The 24,239-nt window shown below is 57.4% G+C and overlaps 1 protein-coding gene across 11 annotated transcripts in view; it reads left to right on the forward strand.

Annotated features, from left to right (window-relative positions):
- GLCE (glucuronic acid epimerase) overlaps positions 1–16,368 on the forward strand; it is a 66,367-nt gene extending 49,999 nt beyond the window's left edge. For 10 of the 11 annotated variants that reach the window (XM_075431936.1, XM_075431937.1, XM_075431934.1 and 7 more), the window contains 3 exons: positions 2,511–3,067; positions 8,760–9,005; positions 12,496–16,368. In XM_075431936.1, coding sequence (XP_075288051.1) covers positions 2,524–3,067; positions 8,760–9,005; positions 12,496–13,520 — 1,815 coding nt within the window. In that variant the 5' untranslated portion in view covers positions 2,511–2,523 and the 3' untranslated portion in view covers positions 13,521–16,368. Of the gene's footprint in view, positions 1–2,510; positions 3,068–8,759; positions 9,006–12,495 lie in introns of those variants that run through there. The other variant, XM_075431940.1, reaches the window with a different exon arrangement.
- Positions 16,369–24,239: the final 7,871 nt, after the last annotated feature.

The following is a 24,239-nucleotide window of genomic DNA, read 5'->3' on the forward strand; positions in this document are numbered from 1 at the left end:
CCGGACCTGACCTGCGGCATCTCCTGCTCTTCCTGGAGCTGCAGGGTGAGCACAGGAGAGGCTTCGCCCCGCTCCCCTCCACCGCTGTCCCCGGCAGCAGAACCCCGCTCGAATCAGAGCTGGACACAGTGGCATCGCCAGGACCTTTTCCCAGCCACGGCGTCTGCTTAAAGCCGTGGGGTGACGGGCACGGGGGAACGGGGCTGTAGAAAGTGGGGTGAGGGCGTTTCCCCAGTGCTGGTAATGCAGATGGCTTAATTAATTTGGAGTTTTATAGGCAGAGGTGAAGCGTGTCAGAAATGTCGTTCCCAATTTAAAAGTGAATTATCCCTGTGTGCAAAAAGAGCGGAGCATATTTGTTGAGGTCATCCTGAGAGCATCATCACTAAAAATTATCTGCTGATGCAGAAAATTGGATTTATTCTTATGCTAGCATTTCCATAAAAATACAATTATATATAAATTTATGTTCTCTAAAAGCTTGTAGTAAACTGGGCTTTCAGAAAATAAGACACTTATCTTTTAAAGTCCAGTTTCAAATGACCAGATGGTGCTTACAGTAAGGAAGCATAACACTGGGGAGAGATAATTGATTATTTCCATTTAAAAAGCGGGGGGTGGAACTGGAGGTGAAACTCCTGTTCGTTGCCGGGTGGTTAACTCCTGCCTACCAGCGGAACGTCTGCAGCCCTTGCCGGAGCAGCCGGTCCCAGCGCCGGCCGGGAGTGCCCTGAAGCCGTGGGTTTCGAACCTTGCTCAGCAGCTCTGACACTGCGGCTTGCTAGGGAGGCAAAATTCTTCATCTGGGTGTCCTGGGGGACGACAGGGTGACCATGAGCCAGCAGCGTGCCCTGGCTGCCAAGAAAGGTAACGGGATCCTGGGGTGCATCAAGAAGAGTGTGGCCAGCAGGTCCAGGGAGGTTCTCCTCCCCCTCTGCTCTGCCCTGGTGAGGCCCCATCTGCAGTGCTGTGTCCAGTGCTGGGCTCCCCAGTTCCAGAAAGATGAGGAGCTACTGGAGAGAGTCCAGTGGAGGGCTATGAGGATGAGGAGGGGCCTGGAGCATCTCTGCTACGAGGAGAGGCTGAGGGAGCTGGGCTTGTTCAGCCTGGAGGAGAGAAGGCTGAGAGGGGACCTTAGAAATGCCTCTAAATATCTGCAGGGTGGGGGTCAGGAGGACGGGGCCAGACTCTTTCCAGTGGTGCCCAGTGACAGGACAAGGGGCAACGGGCACAAACTGAAGCAGAGGAAGCTCCAGCTGAACCCGAGGAAGAACTTCTTCCCTCTGAGGGTGACGGAGCCCTGGCCCAGGCTGCCCAGGGAGGCTGTGGAGTCTCCTTCTCTGGAGATATTCCAGACCCGCCTGGACGCGGTGCTGTGCAGCCTGCTCTGGGTGACCCTGCTTGGGCAGGGGGTTGGGCTGGGTGACCCACAGAGGGCCCTGCCAACCCGACCATTCTGTGTCTTAAATATTCCTGCGCGTTTGAAAAACGCACGTCCTGTTTGTTTGGGGGACTTCACTCCTCAGCAGAAGCAGGGTCTTCTGAGCAAACGTGCTGGAATCCCTCTGGCGTCTGGATTGATTTTCACCCTGCTCAGCCTTGCTCCTCGTCGGGGCTGTAGCGGTGGCGGAGGATGCTTCGTGCAGCAGGAGGTTTATCTTGCAAGGAAAAAAAATAAATAAAACGCCAAGGGAGGGTTTATGTCGTTCCTGCCTTCTCCTGGTGGTCCAGGCCCCGTGAGTCCCCGAGCGTGTCCATGGAGGTCCCAGCCCCGGGGCAGTCCCTGCTTTCCCAGTCCCTCCTTCGCTGGGAAGCCCTCCGTTACCAGCCCGCCTGCTCCTCTCCTCCACAGCATCGCTGTGAAATCACATCTGACGTGCGGTAACGCCACGAATCGATCCAGCCTTCAGCATCGAGTTTCTTCTCCGAAAATGTTTATAGCTTGTGCTTCAGGAGGGAAAAAATTAAAAAGAAAGCAGCAAAAACGGCCATCCCTTTTTATAGGTATCGTGAGTGATCTCAGCTGTGTGAATTGGGAATGTTTCTGAGCTTTGGGTTTTGACTATGGGGCTGTTTTGTTGGAACTGCCCCGTTCACGGTGCCGGGTAGGTGGTGGCTGTATTCCGCCGGGGATTTCTCCTTCCCCGGCGCGCCGAGGCCCGTGAGAGTTGGGTCGGTGGCTGCTGAGCATCTCGTTAACGTCGAGCTTTGTGTTTCGAAGCGGTTGCCCTGCGATGGCCGCTGTGCCGTTGTGTCCTTTGCGTTCGGTGAAGCAATCCGTTGGCGCAGCCGGGAGGGGAATCATGGCTTGGTACGTTCGATCTCTGGAAAAACCCAAATTCTCTTCCAGGTGTCCCCCCGCCCGTCGCCTCCCCACCCAGCACCGTCATGGTGGGCACGTGGTGATGCTCCCACCGGGAAGGCTCTCCCAGGCTCCGGATCGGCAAAGCCAACGGCTCCAGCTGTGAGCACCGCTGCTTAAACCCCTCTCCCCTCGCTGTTTTTTGCAGGTATGGTGTGAATATGCGTTGCTTGGCAGCTCGGGTCAACTACAAGACTCTGATCGTCATCTGCGCCCTCTTCACCCTGGTGACGGTGCTGCTCTGGAACCGATGCTCCTCCGACAGAGCCGGCCCGTTCCCTCGCAGCCTGCCCGGCCCCGAACGCCGAGCTGCCGCCGCCGAGAGCGACCCGGCCCGGCAGCAGAGCGAGGAGGCATCGCCCCAGGAGCAGCAGAAGGCTCCTCCGGTCGCCGGAGGCTTCAACGGCAACAAAGCCCCGGGGCCGAAGTACGAGGAGATTGACTGTCTGATCAATGACGAGCACACCGTGAAAGGGAGGAGGGAAGGCAACGAGGTCTTCCTGCCGTTCAGCTGGGTAGAGAAATACTTTGAGGTTTATGGGAAAATTGCTCAGTACGATGGTTATGACAGGTTTGAATTCTCTCATAGCTACTCCAAAGTATACACACAGCGAGCACCTTACCACCCCGACGGGGTCTTCATGTCATTCGAGGGCTACAACGTGGAGGTTCGAGACAGAGTGAAGTGCATAAGCGGTGTTGAAGGTTTGTGTCGAGTATTTCGTATTTTTTTTTAACAGTTGAAATGCTTCTTTAAAGCCTGCTGCCGTCATTTGAGATGCGAAGCGACCTGAATTTTGTCGTGACAGTCTCGATAAAAAAAGCTTGACGAAATCGTGCGCGGTCTCCACTTCGTGCCAAGCTTTCCCAGCTTCCATCCTGCATCCTAGGGTTGGAGCAGATGACATTTACAGGTCCTTTCCCACGCCGACTGCTCTGTGGTTCTTTGATCTCTGGTTTTACTGGTTGCAGCGAGCTCCAGAGGTGCCAGGAGGCTTCTCTGACGGTGCTGCGGTCAGGTTTTGGCATTGTTGTTGACGCTTGTCTTATCTGTCAGGGAGCCGCAATTATTTTAAAATCTAAAATTAAACAAAAAAGCCTGGCCCTGCTCTCTGAGGAGGCTCCTGGTTCGCTGCGGGCAGAGATACAGCCCCACGCCCGGAGCCAGACAGCCCTGCCAGCGCCTGAGCAACAGCCCGGCTCGCGGGCAGCTCCGTGTTCGGGGTTTTGACCGTGAGCCAGCAGCATGCCCTGGGTGCCAAGAAGGCCAATGGGATCCTGGGGTGCATGAGGAGGAGTGTGGGCAGCAGGGTGAGGGAGGTTCTCTCCCCCTCTGCTCTGCCCTGGGGAGGCCCCATCTGCAGTGCTGTGTCCAGTGCTGGGCTCCCCAGTTCCAGAAAGATGAGGAGCTGCTGGAGAGAGTCCAGCGCAGGGCTGCGAGAATGAGGAGGGGACTGGAGCATCTCTCCTGCGAGGAGAGGCTGAGGGAGCTGGGCTTGTTCAGCCTGGAGAAGAGAAGGCTGCAAGGGGACCTTCGAAATGCCTCTAAATATCTGCAGGGTGGGGGTCAGGAGGATGGGGCCAGACTCTTTGCAGTGGTGCCCAGCGCCAGGACAAGGGGCAACGGGCACAAACTGAAGCCGAGGAAGCTCCAGCTGAACCCAAGGAAGAACTTCTTCCCTCTGAGGGTGACGGAGCCCTGGCCCAGGCTGCCCAGGGAGGCTGTGGAGTCTCCTTCTCTGGAGATATTCCAGCCCCGCCTGGCCGCGGTGCTGTGCAGCCTGCTCTGGGTGACCCTGCTTGGGCAGGGGGTTGGGCTGGGTGACCCACAGAGGTCCCTGCCAACCCCCACCATGCTGGGATTCTGTGATTCTGTGAATGTCCCCTCTCCTTGCATTGCTGGAGCAGCGCTGGAGATCCGGCGGTCGAACCTTCCCTGCTCGGCTGCTCCAAAATTCATACATGGTAAAACCTTTCCAATTTGCACTTTGGCTAAACCGTGCAATCAGTGATTAGGACGCGAGGTCTTCCCGCTTCTCGGCAGAGATTTGATGGCAGAAAATTCTTGTCGAGCTTCGTATTAAAAAATTAATGACTTTAGAAAACTATTACGGAAGGTGGCACTGTGACCCCTCATAAATTAGAGACCAGCTTTCACTTAAGGAATAAAATACCTTCATTTTCGTGCATCTCGGTGATGGGTGATGCTCAGCTGTGTCGGGACGAGCTCTGCCCACAGTGCGATCACAGAATCAGAGACCCACAGCATGGCAGGGGTTGGCAGGGCCCTCTGTGGGTCACCCAGCCCAACCCCCTGCCCAAGCAGGGTCACCCAGAGCAGGGGGCACAGCACCGCGGCCAGGCGGGGCTGGAATATCTCCAGAGAAGGAGACTCCACAGCCTCCCTGGGCAGCCTGGGCCAGGGCTCCGTCACCCTCAGAGGGAAGAAGTTCTTCCTCGGGTTCAGCTGGAGCTTCCTCTGCTTCAGTTTGTGCCCGTTGTCCCTTGTCCTGTCGCTGGGCACCACTGGAAAGAGTCTGGCCCTGTCCTCCTGACACCCACCCTGCAGATATTTGTAGGCATTTATAAGGTCCCCTCTCAGCCTTCTCTTCTCCAGGCTGAACAAGCCCAGCTCCCTCAGCCTCTCCTCGTAGGAGAGATGCTCCCGTCCCCTCCTCATCCTCGCAGCCCTCCGCTGGACTCTCTCCAGTAGCTCCTCATCTTTCTGGAACTGGGGAGCCCAGAACTGGACACAGCACTGCAGATGGGGCCTCACCAGGACAGAGCAGAGGGGAAGGAGAACCTCCCTCGCCCTGCTGGCCACACTCTTCTTGATGCACCCCAGGATCCCATTGGCCTTCTTGGCAGCCAGGGCACACTGCTGGCTCATGGTCACCCTGTTGTCCCCCAGCACTCCCAGTCCCTCTCCACAGAGCTGCTCTCCAGCAGGTCCCCCCCAGCCTGTCCTGGTGCCTGGGGTTGTTCCTCCCCAGGTGCAGGACCCTGCACTTGCCCTTGTTGAACCTCATCAGGTTCCTCTCCGCCCTCTCGGTCCCTGCAGAAAGCTGGCGTGCCCTGCAGTGAATTTGTCTGCAGAGGATTCGCGTAAACAAATCCATAGGGTGTGCCAGTTGGGGTGGTTTTTTTCACATCACTCTCATATTTTTATTATTTTTTTAACTCTCATCCTCGTTACGCCTGCCAAGGCAGGGAAACCGGGCTCCAAAGCCTTTCCCAAGGGTGGGCATCGTTCCGCTGGGAGAAGCTGAGGAGGTGGCTTCCCTCTCTTTCTGTGTGAGACGTGGAAGATGCGCAAGGTGCGGGGAGCAGCGGGACGCTGCGGTTCTCGGGGTGTTTCTCAGTCAGAAGCTGAAATTCAGTAAGAACGAGCAGAGAACCCGGAGGGGTTCGGCAGGATTTGCCCGAGGGGCCGTGCGTGGCTGCTCTCGTCTCGAGAGACCAGCGAGTTCAGCGCTCGGCGCCGGGGTTATTTACCTGCCAACCTTGCTTTTTCGTGATTTAAGAGCTGTCACTGTGAAACCTGGTGCCAGAGCCTGGGTTTTGTAACGGCCGTAGAGTTACTGGCCCCCAGCAAACAGGTCGGAGAAGAGAAATAGTTGTAGTCTGTAGGGAAGGGATTTTAATATTAATGCTTTAGGCTCTTGCCTTGCATCACTCCAGCCCTGGAGATTCTCGTGCGGCTGCGTGATGAGAAAACCCTCGTGTCACATCTTCACCTCCTCTCCTTCTGCAAGGTTAACGCGTTGTTATGTCCCATGACCTGCAGAATTTCATCTTGTCACCTTGTATAAATTTCAAGTAAAGCTCTTGCAGCGGATTTCTTTTTTTTGCATCTTTCAGTCTCGGTGAATGCACCCTGCGCTGAAAATGCTTAGCATTAATAAGCCAGCTGGCTTCCAGGAGCTGGGCTGATACGTGCTGCTTAAATATTTCCCGTGATGGTTTTCTCTGTAGGCAGCACTAAGCCGTCACATCTCCATCAGTAATATTTATTAGCAACACAAAGCACCAAAATATGTATGAAAATGTATCTTTTTACGTTTAGGTTAAGGAATCTTTTCATTGTACCACATTTCAGAAGAAATTGGTTTCTGAGCTTGACATTGCTAAGGGGAAAAATGGTGCGAGTGTCAACTGGCTTATTTTCATCTTCCTTTTCCTTTCCTGACGTGCATACAGAGGCACACGGTGCTAAATGTCCTTAGCTTCCTGCAAGAGGCATCGTATATTCCCACTTTGAATTCGTGTTTAGGGGTTGGGAATTTTTTCCAAGTAAAACTCAAGACTTGAGGAGAATCCTGCTTTCAGTCACAGAATCCCAGCATGGTGGGGGTTGGAAGGGCCCTCTGGGGGTCACCCAGCCCAGCCCCCTGCCCAAGCAGGGTCACCCAGAGCAGGGGGCACAGCACCGCGGCCAGGCGGGTCTTGAATATCTCCAGAGAAGGAGACTCCACAGCCTCCCTGGGCAGCCTGGGCCAGGGCTCCGTCACCCTCAGAGGGAAGAAGTTCTTCCTCGGGTTCAGCTGGAGCTTCCTCGGCTTCAGTTTGTGCCCGTTGCCCCTTGTCCTGTCGCTGGGCACCACTGGAAAGAGTCTGGCCCCGTCCTCCTGACCCCCACCCTGCAGATATTTAGAGGCATTTCTAAGGCCCCCTCTCAGCCTTCTCTTCTCCAGGCTGAACAAGCCCAGCTCCCTCAGCCTCTCCTCGTAGGGGAGATGCTCCAGTCCCCTCCTCATCCTCGCAGCCCTCTGCTGGACTCTCTCCAGTAGCTCCTCATCTTTCTGGAACTGGGGAGCCCAGCACTGGACACAGCACTGCAGATGGGGCCTCCCCAGGGCAGAGCAGAGGGGAAGGAGAACCTCTCGCCCTGCTGCCCACACTCCTCTGTTGTGTCTTCAGTGTCGTGTGTCTGCTTGCTGACGGCGGTGGCTGAGTCTGCTCCACGCTGTTTGCTTTCCCGTCCCACGCAGCCGGCGATGTGACGGGCAGCTTCTGCCGCGGGATTTTTCCGCGGAGGCTGCAGCTCCCGGGAGCTGGTGAAGGGCAGGCGGAGGAGAGCCCGGCAGCGCGGCGGGGCCTTCTGCGGGCGCGCCTCTGCCAGCGAGCCTGACGGAGGGTGGACGTTGTGCATCGGGCAGGGCTACGTGACACTGAGCTCCTACGACGGGTTTTGCATGTGAAATGCGAAGCGTCGGGCTGCAGAAGATGCACCCAAGGTCTTCCGGATTTGAATCCTCTAAAGAGGTGCTCAGGGCAGGGATCGGGCCCCTGTGCTGGCACTGGTGAGGCCGCACCTCGAGTGCTGTGCTCAGCTTTGGGCCCCTCACCACAAGCAGGACATGGAGGGGCTGGAGCGTGTCCGGAGAAGGGCAGCGAGGCTGGGGAGGGGGCTGCAGAACAAGAACTGTGGGGAGCGGCTGAGGGAGCTGGGGCTGCTCAGGCTGGAGAAGAGGAGGCTGAGGGGAGACCTTCTCGCTCTCTGCAGCTCCCTGACAGGAGGGGGCAGGGAGGGGGGGTTGGTCTCTGCTCCCCAGGAACCAGCGACAGGACGAGAGGCGATGGCCTCAAGCTGCGTCAGGGGGGGTTCAGGTTGGAGATTGGGAAAAATGTCTTTCCTGCAAGAGTGGTCAGGTGTTGGGACAGGCTGCCCAGGGTGGTGGGGGAGTCCCCATCCCTGGAGGGGTTCAAACAACGTGTGGATGTGGCACTTGGGGACACGGTTTAGCAGGCATGGGGGTGTTGGGGTGACGGTTGGACTTGATGATCTTAGAGGTCTTTGCCAACCTTCGTGATTCTGTGATTCTCTGAAAGCTGCCTGGTCTCTGCGGGCATGGCCTCAGACTCCGCTCGTTGTGCTCTGAGGGGAGCCAAGGTGATTGGCACCGATTTGTGGCTGCTGGGTGAATTGTTCCTTTAGCACCAAACAACTCCTACCAAAATCTAGTAATACTATATACACTTAATTTGCAAAGGTTTATGCGGCATTAAAGGGACTGTGTTAGAAATAACGTGGTTTGGAGATTTAGCAGTCTCTGGGGTGGGGGGGGAAATCTGTTTGGGCATTTTAAATATATTATTTTAAAAGAAGTATGATGCTTCAGTGACTGATTAAATGAGAATGTATGGAAGGCCATGCTCAGGACTCCTCTGCCACTCGGATCTGCCGAGTTCTGACTGGTTACGGCTCTCGGTGTGAATGGCAGCAGTTCACTCCCTGAACAGGACTTCCCTCGAGCCTGGAGACGGTGAAGCCTGGAAATGCCCTTTGCTAGGAGTAACGCCGTGGCGGGGCGTGGAGGAGCAACGTGCGGAGCTGCAGACACTGATTTTTTTGAAAAGATTCTGATCAAATACTGCTTTTCTTCCTCTCTCATAGGTGTGCCGCTCTCCACGCAGTGGGGACCTCAAGGCTACTTCTACCCCATCCAGATCGCCCAGTACGGGCTGAGCCACTACAGTAAAAACCTGACGGAGAAACCGCCTCACGTCGAGGTGTACGAAACGGCCGAAGAGAAGGACAAAACGGGCAGGTCCATGGACTGGACGGTGCCAAAAGGCTGCTCGCTCTCCACAGTGTCCGACAAAGCCAAGTTCACCAGCGTCAAGCAGTTTGTCGCGCCAGGTGGGTTACGTGGCTTAGCCGCCATGCCCGTTACTTGGCGCAGGTGGCATCAGGGCAGCTTCAGCTTGCTGGGATTAACGTGTTTTTGCGTATCCTGCGCCGCTTCCCATCCTGAAGATCTCACCTGAGGGCGTCATCTCATTTCTGGAGTTTTTCTTCTCTTCCGTTTTCTCTCCGTCGCTGCCTTCTCACCGTTATTTTAATGAAAGAGAAGCTGCAGTCGCGTTTCCTCAGCCTTCCAGCTTCTGTCTCAAAATAGAAGCACACACAAAAAAAAATAAAAAATAGGGCGCAGCTGTGAAGCCTGGGAAATAGCCCTGGCGTGTGATAAGCAGATGTTGACGGATGATAGACGAGCTCTATTTTCAGCCTGGAGCCAGCGCAAGCGCGTGCGGCTCGCCGCTTGGACCCGGCGTCTCTCTTCGCCGGGACGCAACTATTTTTGCAAAGCTGGGGCTCTTCGTTCTGGGTCCCCCCCCCAGCTGCCTTCCGCGGGGCAGCGGGGGGGAGCGGCCGCCCTCCTGTGCTGCGCAGGCGTTTGCGGGGGGCCGGGGAGGGCGGTGGGGGGCTGGGGTCCTCCACCCGCAGACCCGCCAGAGGCATCTTGTTGCCGTCTCTTCGATTTGCCGCGTTCCGTTTCGTACTTAGCAGGGAAATTCATTATTTCATGCAAGAGTTTCCTTTGTGCTAGGACAGGCTCATTAATAAGGACGTAATGTATTTTTCCTCAATCAATACCCATTAGAATTAATGAGTCCATTACTTAAAAAGACAATGGAGTAATTTTCAGTTGGCACCTTAAGCCCGGGTCTCTAGGGAACAGATTGTCAAACGCTCTTGTGTCTTTGCAGTAGATAAATACAGGGAGAGGAAAGGCTGGAAGATCTGTTAGGTATTCTCTGCTCGCCCTGTATTGATGGCAGAGTAATCTGCGGGGCTCGGAGGCCGCGCTGCGCAGCCACTCGTCGTAGATGGCCTTAAGTAATGGATTTATGGGTGCTTGAGGCAGTGCAAACGGGCAGCCCTTAGCTCTCCTGCGCTTCTTAGCACTCCCTTTTTCCCCCTCTGTTATAATTCCCTTCGTTATCACACAAGCATTTATTTACAAGGAGCCGTAAAACTTACTTGACGGGAATGGTGAGTGAGGTTTTTTAATTAGATTTTTCACAGGGGCAAAATGTTGTGTGGCAGAGCGCTGGGTTTCTTCTCCCGGAGCAGATGCTGACCTCCCAGACTCGAAGGAGTGAAGCTCTTACTGGGAAAGGTGGGAGACCCTGACGGTATGGTAGCACCTTCCAGCGCAGGACATCGCAAAATGCGTTGGGTTTCTCATCCCTCCGTGCCTTCAGAGCTGCAGGATTTGCACGCAGCCTTACAAACTAATTAGCCCTTTGGTCTTCTAGGGGAGAAGTTTGATTTTTACATTTTAAAATCTGGCCGGAGAGAGAACACTGGATTTTATTGTATGGCATTGCCTCGGAGCTTTATTTATATTTTTCTTTAATTAAATTGAGTTTTGCCAATGGAGAGGTTAATAAATACTTTCATGTGTTAGTCTTTCTATGTTCTTTTTGTTTTTCCCCCCATTAAACTAATCGGCGCGCTGGTTTTTGGAACTGTCGGGCTGGGAAGGAAAAAAGTTGCAGATTTAAGATTAGTCCCAGGGGGATCCTAAAGGCCTGTTTACCTGCAGGTCGCCACTCCCAGCTTTTGGGTTTTTTTTTTTTGCTGGAAGCAGAGCTTTGTTCAGAAACGCGACCGCTCAAGCGGCGCCGCGTTTTTGGGGTCTTTTCTGCCGAGCGAAACGTGTGGTTTGGAACAAAGGGGCGGCTGCTGGTTTGTGTTTTGAACTACAGCGGGGGAAAACCCGGCGGCATCTGCGCTCTCGCAGCTCGGCTGCTGTGCCCCCGTGTCGGTGGCCCTTCCTCTCACCCCGACCCTCCCGGTGCCATCCATCCATCCATCCATCCATCCATCCATCTGTCCACCCACCCACCCACCCATCCATCCGTCTGTCCACCCACCCACCCACCCATCTGTCCATCCGTCTGTCCACCCACCCACCCACCCGTCCATCCACCCACCCACCCATCCATCCATCCATCCATCCATCCATCCATCCCTCCCTCCATCTATCCATCCATCCATCCATCCACCCACCCACCCACCCATCCATCCATCCATCCATCCATCCACCCCTCCATCCATCCATCCATCCACCCACCCACCCACCCATCCATCATCCATCCACCCTTCCATCCATCCCTCCATCCATCCCTCCATCCATCCATCCATCCATCCATCCATCCATCCACCCCTCCATCCATCCATCCATCCATCCATCCACCCACCCACCCACCCATCCATCATCCATCCACCCCTCCATCCATCCATCCATCCATCCATCCATCCACCCAACCATCCATCCATCCATCCATCCATCCATCCATCCATCCATCCATCCCTCCATCCATCCATCCATCCATCCCTCCATCCATCCATCCATCCACCCACCCACCCATCCATCCATCCACCGACCCACCCACCCACCCATCCACCCATCCATCCACCCACCCACCCATCCATCCATCCACCCAACCATCCATCCATCCATCCACCCATCCATCCACCCAACCATCCACCCAACCATCCACCCAACCATCCATCCATCCACCCAACCATCCATCCATCCATCCATCCATCCACCCAACCATCCATCCATCCATCCATCCATCCATCCATCCATCCATCCATCCATCCTTCCATCCATCAATCCATCCATCCATCCATCCATCCACCCACCCACCCACCCATCCACCCATCCATCCATCCATCCATCCATCCATCCACCCCTCCATCCATCCATCCATCCATCCATCCATCCATCCATCCATCCACCCACCCACCCACCCACCCACCCCTCCATCCATCCATCCATCCATCCATCCACCCCTCCATCCATCCATCCATCCATCCCTCCATCCATCCATCCATCCACCCACCCACCCATCCATCCATCCACCGACCCACCCATCCACCCATCCATCCACCCACCCACCCATCCATCCATCCACCCAACCATCCATCCGTCCATCCACCCATCCATCCACCCAACCATCCACCCAACCATCCACCCAACCATCCATCCATCCATCCATCCATCCATCCATCAGGTGCCAGCAGCGTCTGACAAAGCCATCGACCGAGCCCCTGGCACTCCCGCTCCACGGCGCGTTAATGCGAGATGCAGACGAGCTCTCCCCGCTGCTGCGGGAGTCGGCCTTCGCTCGCCGATTTACTTTTATCCTTAATTAAATAATATATGATAGCGCGCAGAAAGGATGGTTGAATTATTGATGGGCTGCCCTAAAAGCTCTCGGATCCTGCCCGGTGAGAGGGCTCGCCTCTGGAAGCTGCGCTTCGTAGCTTAAATGTTTTGGAGAAATGAGTGCTTGACCGCTGAACACGGCTTTTCTTGTTTGTTTTGCAGAAAATACCGAGGGGGTATCTCTGCAGCTTGGCAACACCCGAGATTTTATCATTTCTTTCGATCTCAAATTCGTAACGAACGGGAGCGTTTCCGTGGTTCTCGAGACAACGGAGAAGAACCAGCTCTTCACCGTGCACTACGTCTCCAACACCCAGCTCATCGCTTTCAGGGACCGAGACATCTACTACGGCATCGGTCCCAGGACTAGCTGGAGCACCCTCACCAGGGACCTGGTCACCGACCTGCGGAAAGGCGTCGGCCTCTCGAACACGAAAGCCGTCAAGCAGACCAAAATCATGCCCAAGAGAGTGGTGAGGCTGGTGGCGAAGGGTAGAGGCTTCCTCGATAACGTCACCATCTCGGCCACCGCTCACATGGCGGCTTTCTTTGCTGCCAGCAACTGGCTGGTGAGGAACCAGGACGAGAGGGGCGGCTGGCCCATCATGGTGACGAGGAAGCTGGGGGAAGGGTTTAAGTCCCTAGACCCGGGCTGGTACTCGGCCATGGCGCAAGGCCAGGCCATCTCGACGCTGGTGCGGGCGTACCTGCTGACGAAGGACCACGCGTTCCTCAGCTCGGCTCTGCGGGCGACGGCGCCGTACAAGCTGCCATCGGAGCAGCGCGGGGTGAAAGCCGTCTTCATGAACCGGCACGACTGGTACGAGGAGTACCCGACCTCACCCAGCTCCTTCGTGCTCAACGGCTTCATGTACTCCTTAATCGGGCTGTACGACTTAAAAGAAACGGCCGGGGAGAAGCTGGGGAAGGAGGCGCGGGTCCTCTACGAGCGGGGCATGGAGTCCCTGAAGGCCATGCTTCCCCTCTACGACACCGGCTCAGGGACCATCTACGACCTTCGGCACTTCATGCTGGGCACCGCTCCCAACCTGGCGCGATGGGACTATCACACCACCCACATCAACCAGCTCCAGCTCCTCAGCACCATCGACGAGTCCCCCATCTTCAAAGAGTTCGTCAAGAGGTGGAAGAGCTACCTGCGAGGCGGCCGGGCCAAGCACAACTAGAGCCTGCAACCAAACCCCCCGGTCCCGCTGCCTCGCGGAGGTGCGGCCTCGGAGGTTGCAGCCGAAATTTTTTTACGGACCGTTTCGAAGAAGTGATCCTTAAGAACTGATCTCCTGAAATCATTGCATTCCAGTGTGAACGTCCTTGGGGCTGGTGGGTGGGAGTCGGGGACTGCGCCTGCCCTCAGTGCCCCACGGCGAAACCCCTTCGTGCTCCAGAGTTTGGGGATGGGTTTTGTGGTTTATTTTTTTTTTTTTTTTTCCTTTTTGTAGGAAAATATTTGCAGAAGCCATACAGGTCTCTAAAGTCCAGCACTTGCCTGAAAAGTCAGTCTGTGGCCTCTTCTGAAACGGAGTTCTGTGTCTATGTGTTGGGACAGCGTAAGAGCTCATGTGGTGTCACGCCGTAAACGTGTATTTCCTTGTAGCCGGGGTAGCGGACGGTGTATCTTCTTAAAGTTTTATTTTTTTAATATGGGTTCTTTTCTTGGGGTGAAAAATACACATTTGGGGTTGGTGGTTTTTTTTCCAAGTCTCTGTCTGGAGAGCCTGTAGCTGTATGGTTTCTTCACAGACGCCTGGACGGAAAACCCGCAGGCAGCGTGCAGGCTTCGCCGTCGCGCCACGTAAGCACAACGCGGTGGGGCTCGCGGGCGGCGCAGGGCCGGCAGCCACGCCACCCCCCCTCGTGAAGCCAAACGGGCCGTCACCCAGTGGGGCTCCTGGTGTCCGCTCCTCCCTGCGGCCGGAATCCCTTGTCCCCGAGCCCCGTGTTTTGTACGGTGCTTTTTAACGCCAGCGGAGAGGTTTCTCTAAGCTTTGGCAGCTTCATTCTGTGGGAGACTTGTCCTGAATTCCCGAGCGTGACGTGGAGCTCGTTTGGAGTAGCGTGCAGGAAATCCAGTTGGAATTAATTACAGCTTTCCTATGGTGATTTCCATTTTGAACCTGCTTGAGTATATTTTAAAAACTAAAATCGCCCCAGAGGGCTTTCCAGCTCCACCTGTGCTTTAATCCCAAGCTCCACCTCTGCCTCCTGTCCCGCTCGCCGGGCTCGGGGCTGTTACATCTCCTTGGGCGGTCGCCACGGCTCCGTGCCGTAGCCCACCACGCGCGTCGGAAGCCAAGAGCGTTTGCCGCGCTGTTGTAACGCGGGAGAAGCCGGGCGGTTTCCTTTTCCTGTTTCTCCCTCCTTCGCAGCCAGCGTTAGTTTGCCTTCTGGGCATCCGGGCTCAGCCCGCAGCGTAGACCCAAGCGACCGCAGCGGGACGACGGGGTGGTTGGGTCGGTAGCGTCGGCAGTGCCGGGCTGCCGGCTCCGTTGAGGGCTGGAAGAGGCGCAGACTCCAAAGCTCCTGCCGCACGCCGGCGTGGGAAGGGCATCTGTTGGCTTCGGGGGTTTTCCACTGGTCCTGCTACGTGTTGGACGTGTAGGTGGGGGTTAAGCGTAAGATCATGGAATCGTTGAGGTTGGAAAAGACCTCCAAGATCAAGTCCAGCCACCATGCCTGCTAAACCATGTCCCAAAGATGCTCATACTGAGGGCAGAGTTCATTCAAATCACAAAAAGGCTGGGCACAAGGACAATACGCATCGTGATTCTTTTTTTTTTGTCTTTATTTTTTGATGCTTTTGCTATTTCTTGCAGATATCTGAAACAGCTTTGTAATGACTTGATCTTTGCAAACGCATGCTGCGATCGTATCAATCACTGCGAGAAGCGGATGTCACGGGAGAAGTTTCAATACCAAAGGTAGCAGAGGTGAATTTTTGTTTTTGTGTACATGTGTATACACACGCCCGCGCGCGCACACAACCCAGAAAAAGGTGCTTCCTTTCCGAACGACTGGTCCTACCGCAAACACAGAAAGGTCTTTCTCCTGCGTGTTTCCTCCATCTTTTCCCCATTTTGGATTTGGAGAACCTAGAGAGACTCTTTGGGTACTGCTCAAGAGATGGTATCGGTGCCTTATGGAGGCCACAATTTCCTCTTCTTTATTTTTTTCTGAATTAATGCCAGTTGAGAAGCGGCAGCGTGGCTGATCTTTCCGTGCTTCGTGAGAGTCAGCCCGGCGGCTGGCGGATCGGCGAGCTCAGAAGCGTAGGTTGGCCGTGCCAACGCCACCCGTCCCATCACCACCTTATCCTTAGCATCTCCATCATGTTTTCGTTGGCCTTAGCGCACGTGGAAGTCCAACCAGCCACCCTCGGGCTGGAGAACCGCAGAGAGCGCGCGGCGCGGCGGGGTTTCTCCGCTGATTTATTGGAGTTGTGCAGTGGAGGAGGATCCTTGGAGCTCGGTGCCCATAAACTTCATCAAATTCACTTCAGCTGGGTTTTGTTCGTTTGTTTTCTGTCTTCAGACTGACAAAGGTCTTAGTCCCTAAGGTCCGTGTCGTCTTTCCGTGAGGCTCCTGGCACGTAGGTGTCACCGGGAGCAGTGTGACCCCGTGAGACACAAGCACAACCCTCCGCGCGCGGGGCCGTCGTGCGAGACATTCACTCAGAGCTGCTATTTCCATTCACCTTGTCATCGTACTTTATTTTTTCTACCTTTTTTTTTGTGTGTGTGTGTTGTTTTTTTTCCACATGTGGGGTCTACACCATGTGTTAAATATGCAATAAATTGTTTACAGGACGCTCTTGTGAAGGGCAGTCCTTTGTAAAGCTGTACAGACTTTGCAGTTTAAGCACAATGTGCACACGTTAGTTTTATACCCGGCGAGACGTGACTTTTTGCAGAGGGAAAGGTTCTACTATGTTTATACACAGAGTAAACGGATCAACGTTTGTGCTTGATGGAAAGCTGCTTTCTAAGACTGTAAAATAAATTTTTTTTTTAATCGGAAGGCGAACGTGGGGCGTTGTCGTTATTTCCCTCGGTACCTTCTGCCCTGCGCGGGGTTGCGGGGGAGCGCTGACGGGCATCGTCTCCGTGGTTCCGAGATGGCTCCTCCTCGGGAGCTCTGGAAGGTTTTTATACTGAGAAAGACAGAAAAAGTTCTTTTTTTCCACAGTTAGGAGCTGGCTGAGTTGGGATTAGACCCACGGACGTGTGTTCTCTGCTCAAGCAAAGCTCGCGCAGTGTGTTCCCGATGTGAGTTACTGCTGCTAAATGCAGCTCACTTTGAGTTCATATAATTGCTAAATAATTTTAAACGAACTGGTCGCTAAAAAATACCCTCACAAAGACACAGGCGGGCTGCCGAGGTGGCTGGTGACGTGCAAGCAGCGCACCACGCTCCTAACTCCTGTTCTCAGCTGAAAATCTGCAAGTCCGATCAAAATCCCCCACCCCGAACCGGGACTGGGGTCACCTCTGCCCCAGCCCCTCCGTCCCCGACGGGACGCTTCCCGCCTCGCCGCGGCCGCGCCGTTACGTCGGAGCTGGCTTTTCCCGGCTTTTCCTTGGCTGTGAAGGTGACCGGCGCCCAGGGCTTGGTCGTGCGGGATTTTTGCGTGGCTGGGACCCGCGGAGCAAACCCTCCGCAGCCGCGGGGCCGTCTCCAGCGGCTCGGGTGAAAATATTGATTTTTGTTACTTCGCAGTTTGTTAAAGGCGAACGGATTGAAAATAGAAGCGGATTTAAATATGTTGTCTTGGTGATGAATTCGAATGTTTGCTGCTCAGTTTTGTGGTGGAAGGAGACACGTGCACCTGGAGTGACTGATGGCTCCCGCGTACGCGCTGCGCCTCGGGAATGTTAAATAGCTGCGGCGATACTTTACTAATCTCTTCCAAAATGGAGCACTGTGTGCAGTGCTGGGCTCCCCAGTTCCAGAAAGATGAGGAGCTGCTGGAGAGAGTCCAGCGGAGGGCTGCGAGGATGAGGAGGGGACTGGAGCATCTCTCCTGCGAGGAGAGGCTGAGGGAGCTGGGCTTGTTCAGCCTGGAGAAGAGAAGGCTGAGAGGGGACCTTCGAAATGCCTCTAAATATCTGCAGGGTGGGGGTCAGGAGGATGGGGCCAGACTCTTTCCAGTGGTGCCCAGCAACAGGACAAGGGGCAACGGGCACAAACTGAAGCCGAGGAAGCTCCAGCTGAAGATGAGGAAGAACTTCTTCCCTCTGAGGGTGACGGAGCCCTGGCCCAGGCTGCCCAGGGAGGCTGTGGAGTCTCCTTCTCTGGAGATATTCCAGCCCCGCCTGGCCGCGGTGCTGTGCAGCCTGCTCTGGGTGACCCTGCTTGGGCAGGGGGTTGGGCTGGGTGACCCACAGAGGTCCCTGCCAACCCCACCATGCTGGGAATCTGTGGTTCTGTGATTGAAATGCCGAGCGCTCCGCGTTTCAGCCTCTTAAACACAGCGGGGTTTTGCGACGGTGAAGTGCAAATGTCGAAAGACGTCCTGGCGCTCCCCGGCGTGGGTCTTGGGGGCAGTGAACGTTGTAAGAGCTCAGCCTCGTTGGATCGATATCTCAGCAACGTGCCGAGGAGCTCTCATCCGGCTGAGCTGACGATTAGCAGGACGGAGCACCACAGTATAATAACCACTAACGAGGAGGCTTTATTTCTCGTCGGGCTTGGGTGGCCGCAGAGAGCCGGCTGCTGCTGCTAAGGAGATGTTTGACGGCTGATTCCAGCAAGGTCAGGCTTCTGGAGCGGAGGGTGGGAAGAAACGAGAGCTTTGGCCCAGCCTCGAGCGCTGGGGGGTTCTGCTCTGGCCCTCGGCGAGCGCGGGTGCTCGTGCCAGGTCGTGCTCTCGCTGGTGCTGATGGTGAGGTGTCTCTGTTGGGGTTTTTTTTGTTGTTTTTCTAGATTAGTCCAAATTAAACAGCATTTGCTACCAGGAGGATGCTCGATGTGGAGCCTCCCGCACCATCCCGCCGTGGCTCCATCCCTCGCCCTCCCCCATCAGCAGAAACGCTGCTCAGAAGACTTCACCCTGTCCACCAGCCCAGCCTGATTCCCCTCCGGAGCCGACGCGACGCCATCGCCTCCTGGCACCCCCTTCCCCATGGATTCACCCTGGTTGAGCCGCTTTCTGACGAGGAAACGGGAGCGACGGTGCTGCCACACGGCATTCACCCGCGCTGCCCGGGGTGTGCCGGGGTGGTGGCTTTGGCTGGACCCCCCCCCCCCCTTTTTCCATCCAGGCTTGGCCAACTTGGTGGTCCCCCCGTTGCTCTGCAGATGCGGGGGTCTCTGCCGGGATGCGGGAGGTGGGGAAGGTGCTGGTGGAGCGGGGATGTGAGCGCCGGGCGGGCGCGATTCCCGGGTCCCCACGCGTTCCCAAGTGAAATCTCCGTGCCCGAGCCACTCCGGGTGTGAAAAGGGGCTTTGAGGGTGCTCGGGAAGAGGCTCGGTTGTCTGGGCGCCGGCTTCCGTGCCCGCTGAGGGTGCTGCGAGGGCTTGGGGCTGGCTGTGGGTCCCCCAGGACCCCCCTCTGCTCCCCCGGGACCCCGCTCTGCTCCCGGGACTCTGCGGGTGCTGTCCCCGAGCCGTCGGTTCCCTCCCTTCCCTGCTGCTTTCCCGGTGGGATATGGAAGCGCCCTTTGCACGGTGTCCTCGGAGGCACCCAACCAGCCAGGGCCCCCCAGCCCCGAGCACCCCCCGGCCCCGAGCGGCACCTGCAGCCGCTCGTGTGCAGGAACCATCTCCGCAGACTTGCAAAGCCCATTACTGGGAGGGAAGAAAAAAAAAAACCCAGAAAACCCAAATGGCACCGCTAGGGTGGGGAATCCCAGCCCATTAATTTGATGATAAAGAAGCCTTTTTACTGAAATCCCATCTTCATCCCGAGCACTCGCAGGGCTCGGCTGGATCTCATTAAACGCTCCGGTCTTCCACTGTAGCTTTTTGTTTTCCCTGGGCCTTGTTTGAGCAATCCAGTGTCGGCAGAAGCAGCTGGTGGTAAATGGCATTTCCCTCTGTCCGGGGACGGCGGGACCGGCTGCTGGGCGCGGGGCCGAGGGCTGAGCTGCTTAGAGAGAATTAAATATTAATGCTGGGTATTGGTCTCTGTAATGCACCGGGCTTGGCTTGTGCGGAGCGGGGCCCGCGGGCAGGCAGGGCAGTGCCCGGAGCTCCGGGGAATCGATGGTGATGGTGATGAGGGAGTGAGGAATCACAGACCCACAACATGGTGGGGGTTGGAAGGGGCTTCTGGGGATCCCCCAGCCCAACCCCCTGCCCAAGCAGGGTCACCCAGAGCAGGCTGCACAGCACCGCGGCCAGGCGGGGCTGGAATATCTCCAGAGAAGGAGACTCCACAGCCTCCCTGGGCAGCCTGGGCCAGGGCTCCGTCACCCTCAGAGGGAAGAAGTTCTTCCTCGGGTTCAGCTGGAGCTTCCTCTGCTTCAGTTTGTGCCCGTTGCCCCTTGTCCTGTTGCTGGGCACCACTGGAAAGAGTCTGGCCCCATCCTCCTGACCCCCCCCTGCAGATATTTATGGGCATTTCTAAGGTCCCCTCTCAGCCTTCTCTTCTCCAGGCTGAACAAGCCCAGCTCCCTCAGCCTCTCCTCACAGGAGAGATGCTCCAGTCCCCTCCTCATCCTTGTAGCCCTCCGCTGGACTCTCTCCAGTAGCTCCTCATCTTCCTAGAACTGGGGAGCCCAGCACTGGACCCAGCACTGCAGATGGAGCCTCCCCAGGGCAGTGTAGAGGGGTAGGAGAACCTCCCTCGCCCTGCTGCCCACACTCCTCCTCATGCACCCCAGGATCCCATTGACCTTCTTGGCACCCAGGGCACGCTGCTGGCTCATGGTCACCCTGTCGTCCCCCAGGAAGCACTTCCCAAGCGCAGGTTTCCATTTGGGGCCAGGTTCCTGCGCTGCAGATGGTGAGGAAGGACCCAGGGTCTGGCCGCTCCCCCACGATGTGGCTCCTCCTCAGTGCCCTCCGCTCCCCGGAGCATCCCTGCTCCCGGCTGGAGCAGCCATCCCCCCGTGTCCTCCAAACACGTGACAGTCATGTCAGCGCTGGCTCATTCCTCCACCTCGCCCGCCCTGGGAGCAGAACACGTCAGCATATCCATTTTGTAATTACAAATATTAATTGAGGCGGGCCGGGGCCAGGAATGTGTTGGATGAGCTGGGCTGTGCTGGCAGCCGGGGACGGCTGCGTGCGGGGGCCGAGGGGGCAGGGGGTCCCGCTCGCTGCCCGGGGTGTGCCGGGGTGGTGGCTTTGGCTGGACCCCACCCACACACACTTTTTCCATCCAGGCTTGGCCAACTTGGTGGTCCCCCCGTTGCTCTGCAGATGTGGGGGTCTCCGCCGGGATGCGGGAGGTGGGGAAGGTGCTGGTGGAGCGGGAGGGGAGCGAACGCCGGGGCGGTGGGGATGGGGGGGTCTCCGAGGGCGTTACGGGGCTGCAGCCCGGCTTCTCCTCTGCTCCCACAACAGCGATGATGGAGCTGCTGCCGCCGGTGATTTTTTCTTTTTTATTTTGGATGAATCTAAAATTTTCTCAAGTTTTGGTTTTTTTTTTTTCAGTGCTGGTGCAGCAGTGTCCCCGGAGTGACCCCACCCGGTGGCAAAGCCCCCAGCCCCAGCTTTCCCCGTGGGTACGGCAGGGATCCCGCTCGGCTGGCGAGTGCCACCGGCTTTTCCCTACCTGGCCCTGGGCTCTGCAGTGATTTTTGCCAAGCCTTTTGCTGCCCTGACCGCAGCAGAGGTGCCAGCGGGGCTGGGGCTGCGCTCGGGGACCCGCTCACGTGCGCAAGTCCCGTGGCATTGCTGGCCACCAGCGAGGGGACCGTGGGACGGCCCCAGCCCCGGTCACCTACGACGTTCTGCGAGTCGGGGAGTCAGGCACGAGCTCAGCTCCGCTGCGGTCTAAGCCAGCAGAAGGTGTGGAAGAGCTGACCAGCTTCACTTAGAACAGCTCCAGCTCGCAATAACTGACTTTATGGACAATTAATTCCGTTTTATGGGGAAAAAGCAGCTCGGACCCCTGCTCGGCTGTTGTCACCTTGCTCTGGCTGGCTCCCGGCACAGCAGGATCAGGCCCTGCAGGGCTGCGGGTGCTGGGTTTGCACGGAAGAGGCGGCGCTGCCGGCAGACCGTGAATAACGCCGTGAAGAATTAAATATGTGTAATTAAACAGGGCTAAATTAAACATTAACCGGTTCTTCCTTTGCGATGCCGTGGGGTTCGGAGGCCGCTTGGGAGTCCCCCGGCCATGGGTAACCCGCCCAGGAGGGAAGGGACGAGCCGGGCTGCCTCGATGAGGTCCCCTCGATGAGGTCCCCTCGATGAGGGCGGACCCGCTGCCATGCTGGGCACCGTTGGCCCCAACACCCTGGGGTGGCTGGGGACCGATGGGGCCACGCAACAGGGTTCGGGCAGGGCGAGGGACCCCGGAGGGTCACCTCTGCCCACGCTGGTGCCCGGCTCGGTGGGGGAACGTGCTGAGATCCCAGCGGGGCCGGGGATGCTCCGTGCTCCTCCCGCGCCGCAGCTTTCACGTGCTTGGATGTGTCTGGGGCGGGGAGAACCCTTCCCACGCTTGGTCTTCACCTCTCCACAGGAATTTTGGGTAAGTCTGCGCCCAGGCTCTCCAGCTGATTTAAAGAATTAAAAAAAGCAGAAGAAACACTTGCTGGGAGCACGCTGCCATCAACCCCCCGCGCGTCAGAGCCGGGCAGAGCTGGGCGGTGGGAGAGCAGCCTTCCAAGGGCCGGATTCTGCCCACCCCGGCTGCTCCGAGCTGGCTGGAAAGGTGGGCATGGCTGGAAAACTGGGCTTAGCTGGAAAACTGGGATTAGCCTGGAAGCTGGGCTTGGCCTGGACGCTGGACACTGCCAGAAACCTGGGTTTAGCTGGAAATCTGGGCTTAGCCGGGAAGCTGGGCTTATATGGGAAGCTGGGTACAGCCTGGAAGCTGGGCTTAGCTGGAAGCTGGCTTACTCAGGAAGCTGGGCTCAGGCTGCAGGTCCCAGCGCTGGGGCTGCATGGCAGCGTGCCGTGGCAGGGCTCGCGGGGCAGCTGCGGGTGCCGACGTTGGACCCCGCGGCTCCCACCGCGTCGTTTTGCCAAGGGCGGGCGTTCGTCCGCAGTTCAGCAAACAGACGGCGCTGGGGAAAGTCACCTTTGCGCTCCCGCTGCCCAGTTAGAAGGCAAATAAAAACCAGAGAGTGATGAAACCCCGAGTGCGCTGGGCTGGTGAGTGCCGGGGGGGTCCTTGGTGGTGCTGGGGTGGGTCCCGGCCAGCCCTCGGCAGACGCGTGCCGGCGGCGAGGCTCGGGGAGAGCGGTCACAGAATCACAGAATGGTAGGGGTTGGAAGGGACCTCTGTGGGTCACCCAGTCCAACCCTCCTGCCGAAGCAGGGTCACCCACAGCAGGCTGCACAGGACCTTGTCCAGGCTGGTCTTGAATATCTCCAGAGAAGGAGACTCCACAACCTCCCTGGGCAGCCTGTTCCAGTGCTCCGTCACCCTCAGAGGGAAGAAGTTCTTCCTCATGTTCAGCTGGAACTTCCTGTGCCTCAGTTTGTGCCCATTGCCCCTTGTCCTGTCGCTGGGCACCACTGAAAAGAGCTTGGCCCCATCCTCCTGACCCCCGCGACGTCCCGCTCGCGCGGCTCCACCTCATCCCAGTTCCTATTTTGCCACAAAAAAATACGAAGCTGGGGTTGAGCCGTTCAGCGCTGGGAAGTTTCCACCGGTTCGAGTCTCGTCGCGGGAGTAGCTCGGGCAGCACCGCGGGGCCGGCGCAGCCTTTGCGAGCGCTGAAAACGCCGGCTCGGCAGCACGAGGTTTCCCAGGCTGCTCGCACAGGGCCACGGCGCTGGGAATAAAGCCCTGCCTGGGGCCGGGGACTGTGCCCGACGCGGGGTCGAAGTACTCGGGCGTCAATCTCTGCCCCGCTGCCGCGAGCTGCCAGCGCAAATAAAGGCGGACGGGTTGTTTGATGGGCTCGTGTCAGTGTGAAAACAACCGGGAAGCGTTTCCAAGCTTTCCGCGGGTTTATTGCAGCGCAGCGGCAGGCTTCAGCCTTTCCAGCTCGTTTGACCGGCCGCAGCTCATAAACCCGGGCAGGGTAAGTAGAGTAAATCTGCGTCTCGGTCTCTGCGGGCGGTGGTTTGGAGGAGAACGGAGCCCAGGAGATGGTTTTGAACACTGGCTCAGTGCTGGAACTGTGGGGTGGGCAGCGAGGCAGCGTGTTCCCCCCGCTCGCTGCTCTCCTGTAGCCCTGAGGGGATGGGGATGGGGGTGCAGCCAGTGACATCTCCCCCAGGAGCCCAGCGGTCCCCTGCCCCGCAGACGTGCGTGGGCCCAGCCCGGCCGTGGCTTCACCCGCCCCGTGCCCGCAAAGCAAACCCTAACTGGGTGCCAGTTTGCCATCGAGCGGGGAAAACGCTGCGGGAGCTGTGGGTGACCCAGAGGCACCCCGTTATCCACAACACAGCTCCTCATCTGAGCAGTGACGAAGCCATCTTCCTCATCCTCCCTGGGGATGGCTTTACTGCCTTCACCCGAACCAAAGGGCTGGTTACAAACCCAGCCCAGCGTGGGCTCGCTCCGGAGCGTGGGCATCGGCTTCCCCTGGCACGCGTCCGTCCCCGCGTCCCCAGCTCGTCCCCGCCCCGGCAAGGCCATCCCCAAGCTTTGCTGCCAGGGAGGAGTTTCGTGGCAGCAGGGGTCACAGCCACGGGGTTTGGGTTGTGCTGGCAGGATCGGGCCCTCCGCACGGGGCTCGTTTCATTAAGGGACCCACGGCTGAACCCACCGCTGCGAACCCCCGCGCCCGCCCCGCAGCTGCCCCGCGCCGGGGGCTCCG

Source organism: Opisthocomus hoazin, chromosome 10 (assembly GCF_030867145.1).
Source record: "Opisthocomus hoazin isolate bOpiHoa1 chromosome 10, bOpiHoa1.hap1, whole genome shotgun sequence".
Classification (NCBI taxonomy): Eukaryota; Metazoa; Chordata; class Aves; order Opisthocomiformes; family Opisthocomidae; genus Opisthocomus; species Opisthocomus hoazin.